The sequence below is a fragment of the Castanea sativa genome, chromosome 8, assembly GCF_040712315.1.
Source record: "Castanea sativa cultivar Marrone di Chiusa Pesio chromosome 8, ASM4071231v1".
Taxonomy (NCBI): Eukaryota; Viridiplantae; Streptophyta; class Magnoliopsida; order Fagales; family Fagaceae; genus Castanea; species Castanea sativa.
In genome coordinates this window covers 39375927-39383032 of record NC_134020.1, presented here as the reverse complement: position 1 = coordinate 39383032, position 7106 = coordinate 39375927, and the positions used below count along the sequence as shown (strand labels likewise).

General features: G+C 34.4%; 1 protein-coding gene across 1 annotated transcript; it reads left to right on the top strand.

Moving 5' to 3' along the window:
- Positions 1–435: 435 nt before the first annotated feature.
- Positions 436–3129, top strand: LOC142607188 (G-type lectin S-receptor-like serine/threonine-protein kinase RLK1). The gene has a single exon (XM_075778613.1). The coding sequence runs from the start codon at positions 449–451 to the stop codon at positions 2924–2926; it is 2478 nt and encodes an 825-aa protein (XP_075634728.1). The 5' UTR covers positions 436–448; the 3' UTR covers positions 2927–3129.
- The last annotated feature ends 3977 nt before the right edge of the window (positions 3130–7106 follow it).

The following is a 7106-nucleotide window of genomic DNA, read 5'->3' as shown; positions in this document are numbered from 1 at the left end:
TTTTTATGTTTTCGTTCCATACTTTGTCTTGAACGTACCATACTTGCTTCTGTTACATACCTGTATATATACTGCAACAGCTACAAAATACGGGTAAGTTTCTGCTTTAGTGCGTTCAAGCTGATACACGTGTCGTCTGATACACCGGAACTAAAAGTCATGTTCAAAAGATAATTCCAATAATATGTAAGGAAATATCTTAATTCCTCTTAGAAAATGAGAACAATGCAAGTACCACAAATTTTTTCGTGGTCCTGGCGTTTTTCGGATGAGGAAGCACGGTTGAAGCTAACAAATCAAAGTCGTTTGCTTGACTTAGACCAGTACTAGATATTTTGTGTGTGTGTGGATGAACAATAGTAGACTATCTTTTCATCAAAGCTAGGCTATTTAATTCTAGTTCATTTATTTTTTTGTTGTATGAACCCAATTCACTCTGACAGTCATCATGCTCTTTGTTCTTCCTCACCTTCTTGTTTTCTTACTAGTCCTGCTACCAATTTCCTCTATTGCACAAAATAATGGTAGTGTTACTGTTGGCAAATTTCTCACAGCCACAGACAACACCACTTCGTGGCTATCACCTTCTGGTGAATTTGCCTTTGGGTTTCGCCCACTCAGCAACCAGAAAGATCTCTTCCTTCTATCTATTTGGTTTGACAAAATACCAGATAAAACCGTAGTTTGGTATGCTAGAGATGATCTGAGCATGAGCAGTGGTGGTGCTACCCCAGTACCAAGGGGATCAAAAGTGGAGCTAGATGCTGACAAAGGGCTAGTCCTTACTGGTCCTCAAGGGGATGAATTATGGAGATCTAATACAATTGTTGGTACTGTATCCTATGGCGGTATGAGAAACACAGGCAACTTTGTACTTCAAGATAGCAACTCTAATAACTTATGGGAGAGCTTCAACAAACCCACAGATACATTGTTGCCTTCACAAATTGTGGAAAGATTGGCTGGAGTGGTGCTTTATTCTCGTCAATCAGAGACCAACTTTTCCAAGGGGAGATTTCTCCTAAAGTTGCAGGATGATGGGGATCTTGTGCTCAATTCCATAAACTTGCCCACGGATAATCCTAATGACCCTTATTATAATAGTGGAACTACTGCTGGTGATTCTGGTACATCGAGTCCTGGTAAACAACTGGTCTTCAACAGTTCAGGCTACATTTACGTTCTGAGAGAGAACAATCAAACATTACCTCTAACCAAGGTAAAGCTAGAGTCAACTGCTGATTTCTATTTCAGAGCCACTCTCAATTTTGATGGAGTTTTCACCCAATATTCTCACCCAAAGACTCCCAATGCCAATGGAAGCTGGACTTCGCTCTGGTCTATGCCAGATAATATTTGTCGTGCTACTGTTTCAAACTCAGGCAGTGGCACTTGTGGATATAACAGTATCTGCACCCTCAAAGCAGATCAAAGGCCGAAGTGTGATTGCCCCATGGGTTACTCCTTACTTGATCCAAATGACCAGTATGGCAGCTGCCAGCCAGACTTCATACAGGGTTGTCAAGAAGACAAGCTAAGTCCTGGAAAAGATCTGTATTCTTTTGGAGTGCTAATAAAAACAGATTGGCCAAACGCAGACTACGCGTTCCTCAAGCCTTATTCTGAAGATCAATGCAAACAGTCTTGCATGGAAGATTGTATGTGTGCTGTTGCCATTCACAGATTAGGTGATAGTTGTTGGAAGAAGAAGCTACCTCTCTCTAATGGTAGAGTGGACTACACCCTTGATGGTGGGAAGGCTTTTATCAAAATCAGAAACAGTAGTTCCATCCCACCTCAGCAGGGCCCTCACTTTCCATTTAATCCAGAATCAAGGAAGAAGAATCAGGACAGTTTGATCCTCGTGGGGTCAGTGCTTCTCGGTGGCTCTTTGTTTGTTAATTTTATATTAATTATTGCAATTTGTGTAGGTGTTTTCTTCATTTACCATAAGAAGCTCAAAAGACCTATGACTATGAGCAATGTTAATTCTGTGGCGACAAATATGCGATGTTTTACTTACCAAGAACTTGTAGAAGCTACAGACGGGTTCAAGGAAGAATTGGGAAAGGGAGCTTTTGGTGTTGTTTACAAAGGAGCAATAGAAATGGGTTCTAGTGTTCCTGTGGCAGTCAAGAAGTTACATAGTTTGTTTCAAGATAATGAGAGAGAGTTCAAGACTGAGGTGAATGTGATTGGTCAAACACATCACAAAAATCTGGTTCGTTTGTTTGGATTTTGTGACGAGGGACAACAACGGTTACTGGTATATGAGTTCTTGAGCAATGGCACTTTGGCAAGTTTTCTTTTTGGGGACTTGAAACCCAGTTGGAAGCAAAGAATAAGTATTGCTGTTGGGATTGCGAGAGGAATCTTGTACTTACATGACGAGTGCAGCACCCAGATTATTCATTGTGATATAAAGCCTCAGAACATACTTCTTGACGACTACTACAATGCTCGAATAGCTGACTTTGGATTGGCAAAGCTTTTGATGATGGACCAAAGCCATACTCGTACTGCCATCAGAGGAACAAAAGGGTATGTTGCACCCGAATGGTTTAGGAATATGCCAATCACTACCAAAGTAGATGTTTATAGCTTTGGTGTCATGCTACTAGAGATAATTTGCTGCCAAAGAAGCGTAGATGTGGAGACAATTGAGGAAGAAAAAGCAATATTGACTGATTGGGCTTATGACTGCTATAGGGAAGGAGTATTAGATGCTCTGGTTGAACATGATGTGGAGGTCTTGAATGACAGAGAGAAGCTGGAGAAGTATGTCATGGTTGCCATTTGGTGCATTCAAGAAGACCCATCTCTCAGACCTACCATGAGGAGGGTAACACAAATGCTTGAGGGTGTTGTTGAAGTGCTTGTTCCACCTTGCCCGTGTCCTTTTAGTAGGACAGTAATTATGTCTTAGTATTTACTCTCTTTTGCAATATGCCATCTTATATCTTTTATTTGTACATAAGTTTGTTTTTGGTCTGTTGCCATAATGATCTTTGTTATATTGGCCCATGTGCTCGAAGTTGTTATCTGCAGAAGATATTAGATATGTTTCCATAGTTTTTCAGATATGAAGAAGTTTATTAATGAATAAAGTGCCACTAATTCCTATGGAAAGTTTGTTTTCACTACAACAAAAGTGGGCTATGGTGACAAAATCTAGTGAGGATAAACAATTTCGTCACCAAATGATAACATTTAGTGAGAAAAAGAAGAATTCGTCATCAAATATTATAAAAATTTCGTCACCAAAGATGTACAAATTGGAGACAAAATATTTATTTTGTCACTATAGGTCATGAAAAAAAGGCAAACCTAGGGTGACGAAATATTCACGTCACCAAAGACTTACCAGAGGTGACGAAATTTTAAATTCGTCACCCAATATTAGGATGTAGGTGTTTTTGGTAACGAAATAAATTTTTGTCACCTATTGTTTAACCAAAGACTAACCGGAGGTGATGAAATTCCAAATTCATCATCCAATATTAAGATGGAGGTATTTTTGGTGACAATATAAGTGTTTGTCACCTATTGTTTACAAATAATTAAGAATTGCCATGGGCAAGGTATACCTATATATACCCGGTTTGTTTATCCATAGATTTCCATACCCTACACAAAGCCAATTTTTATAAAATCAACAAATATGCTCAAAAACCACTAAAATGACCAATATATCCTCAAAATCTCTAAAATAAGCAAAATACCCATGAAACCTTTAAAATGACCAAAATATTCTTACAATCTCTAAAATCACCAATTATGCTAAAAACCCATTAAAATTACCAAAATCTCTCAAAATCTCTAAAATGAGCAAAATACCCATAAAATTACCTCAAAATTATCAAAATACCCCCAAAATCACCAAATATGCTCAAAAATCACTAAAAATTACCAAAATATCCCCTAAACCTAATAAATGACCGAAATCCTCTAATCCTGAAAAATGACCAAAGTACACACAAAACCTAAAAAATTACCCCTCGAAACCTAAAATTTGGCCAAAATACCCCAAAAACAAAAAAATTACCAAAATAACCCCTAAACCCAAAAAATAACTGAAATAGCTCTGAAACCTAAAAACTGACCAAAATAGCATTAATGCTTGAAAATTACCAAAATACCCCTAATCCTAAAAAATTACCAAAATACCCCCCAAAAACTTAAAAAATGACCAAAATACCCCTGAAACCTATAAAATGACAAAAATGGCCCTAAAACCTATACGATGATAAAAATACACCCTAAACCTTAAAGATGATTGAAATGCCCTCAAACATAAAAGTGATCAAAATACCCCTAAATGACAAAAATACTCATTTTTATAATTTCTGACTATTTTGGTCATTTTTTAGGTTTAGGGGGTATTTTGGTCATTTTATTGGGTTTTGAGGGTATCTTCAATTATTTTTTAGGTTTAGGGGGGTATTTTGGTCATTTGCATATTTCAAGGGTATTTTGGCCATTTTTAGGTTTCATGAGTATTTTGGTAATGTTTAAGTTTTGGGGAGTACTTCAGTCATTTCTTAGATTTAGGACATATTTTTGTCATTTTTAAGTTTCGGGGGTATTTTGGTCATTTTAAAGGTTCTAGGGGTATTTCGATTATTTCTTAGCTTTAGGGTGAATTTTGGTAATTTTTTTAGTTTTGGGGGATATTTTGGTAATGTTTTAAGTTTTAGGGGTATTTTGGTAATTTTATGATTTTAGAGGTATTTCGGTCTTTTTTAGGTTTAGGGTGCATTTCGGCAATTTTAGAGGATTTTAGGAGTACACCCGATTGGCAGGAAAATTGGCATGCATGTTAAGAACAAATAGAACATGTAATCCAACGGTTGGATTTTCAAAATATGAATTCAATAATAACTTATTGGGTGGTGTAATATTTTTTAGAATTACATCAGGTGTAGCTTGAACCCATATCTATATTTCTTAATTTAATGTGAATTTCAACAAATCCACCGTTAGATTACATTATCTTCATATGTTTTTCATGCTTACAAAATTTCAAGGTGATCAAATATTAATAGGCATGTCATCAATCAATTGTCTAAATTCAAGTTTTTATACTTTAAAATAACGCATAAAAGAGAGTTTAAAGATCAAATGGCAAATTACACCCGATTGGCATGAAACTTGACATGCATGTTCAGAACATATAGAAAATGTAATCCAACAGTTGGATTTCCAAAATATGAATTCAATAATAAGTTATTGGGTGGTGTAACATTTTTTTAGAGTTACGTTAGGTGTAACTTGAACCTAGCTCTATATTTCTTAATTCAATGTGAATTTTGAAAAATCTACCGTTAGATTACATTATCTTCATGTGTTTTTCATCATCACAAATTTTAAAGGTGATCGAAGATTAATAGGCATGTCATCAACCAATTGTTTAAATTCAAGTTTTTGTCGTTTAAAATAACTCATAATAGATGAGTTTAAAGTCAAATGGCAAATTACACCCGATTGGTATGAAAATTGGCATGCATGTTAAGAGCATATAGAACATGTAATTCAATGGTTGGATTTGCAAAATATGAATTCAATAATAAGTTATTAGGTGGTGTAACCCTTTTTAGAGTTACATCAAGTGTAATTTGAACCTAGACCTATATTCCTTAATTCAATGTGAATTTTGACAAATCTACCGTTAGATTACATTATCTTTATATATTTTTCATGCTTACAAAATTTCAAGGTGATCAAAGATTAATAGGCATGTCATCGATCAATTGTCTAATTTCAAATTTTTGTAGATTAAAATAATGTTTAAAGATCAAATAGCAAATTGCACCCGATTGGCATGAAAATTCGCGTACATGTTCAGAGCATATAGAACATGTAATCCAATGGTTGGAGTTTCAAAATATGAATTCAATAATAAGTTATTGGATGGTGTAACACTTTTTAGAGTTACATCATATGTAATCTGAACCCAGACCTATATTTCTTAATTCAATGTGAATTTTGACAAATCTACCGTTAAATTACATTATTTTCATATGTTTTTCATGCTCATAAATTTTAAAGGTGATCAAAGATTAATAGGCATATCATCAATCAATTGTCTAAATTCAAATTTTTGTAGTTTAAAATAACGCTTAAAAGATAAGTTTAAAGATCAAATGACAAATTACACCAAATTGGCATGAAAATTGGCATGCATGTTCAGAGCATATAGAACATGTAATCCAATGGTTGGATTTCCAAAATATGAATTCAATAATAAGTTATTGGGTGGTGTAACACTTTTTAGAGTTACATCATATGTAATCTGAACCCAGACCTATATTTCTTAATTCAATGTGAATTTTGACAAATCTACCATTAAATTATATTATCTTCATATGCTTTTCATGCTCACAAATTTTAAAGGTGATCAAGGATTAACAGGCATGTCATCAATGAATTGTCTAAATTCAAATTTTTGTAGTTTAAAATAACGCTTAAAAGATGAGTTTAAAGATCAAATAGCAAATTACACCTGATTGGCATGAAAATTGGCATGCATATTCAGAACATATAGAACATGTAATCCAACGGTTGGATTTCCAAAATATAAATTCAATAATAAGTTATTGGGTGGTGTAACACTTTTTAGAGTTACATTAGGTGTAACTTGAACCTTGCTCTATATTTTTTAATTCAATGTGAATTTTGACAAATATACCGTTAGATTACATTATCTTCATATGATTTTCATGCTCACAAATTTTTAAGGTGATCAAGGATTAACAGGCATGTAATCAATCAATTGTCTAAATTCAAATTTTTGTAGTTTAAAATAACGCTTAAAAGATGAGTTTAAAGATCAAATAGCAAATTACACCCGATTGGCATGAAAATTGGCATGCATATTCAGAACATATAGAACATGTAATCCAACGGTTGGATTTCCAAAATATGAATTCAATAATAAGTTATTGGGTGGTGTAACACTTTTTAGAGTTACATCAAGTGTAACTTGAACCTAGCTCTATATTTCTTAATTCAATGTGAATTTTGAAAAATCTACCGTTAGATTACATTATCTTCATGTGTTTTTCATCCTCACAAATTTTAAAGGTGATCAAAGATTAATAGGCATG

Excerpts from the sequence above, each read along its gene's own strand:
- LOC142607188 (XM_075778613.1), top strand. The coding sequence starts at position 449 with ATGCTCTTTGTTCTTCCTCACCTTCTTGTTTTCTTACTAGTCCTGCTA.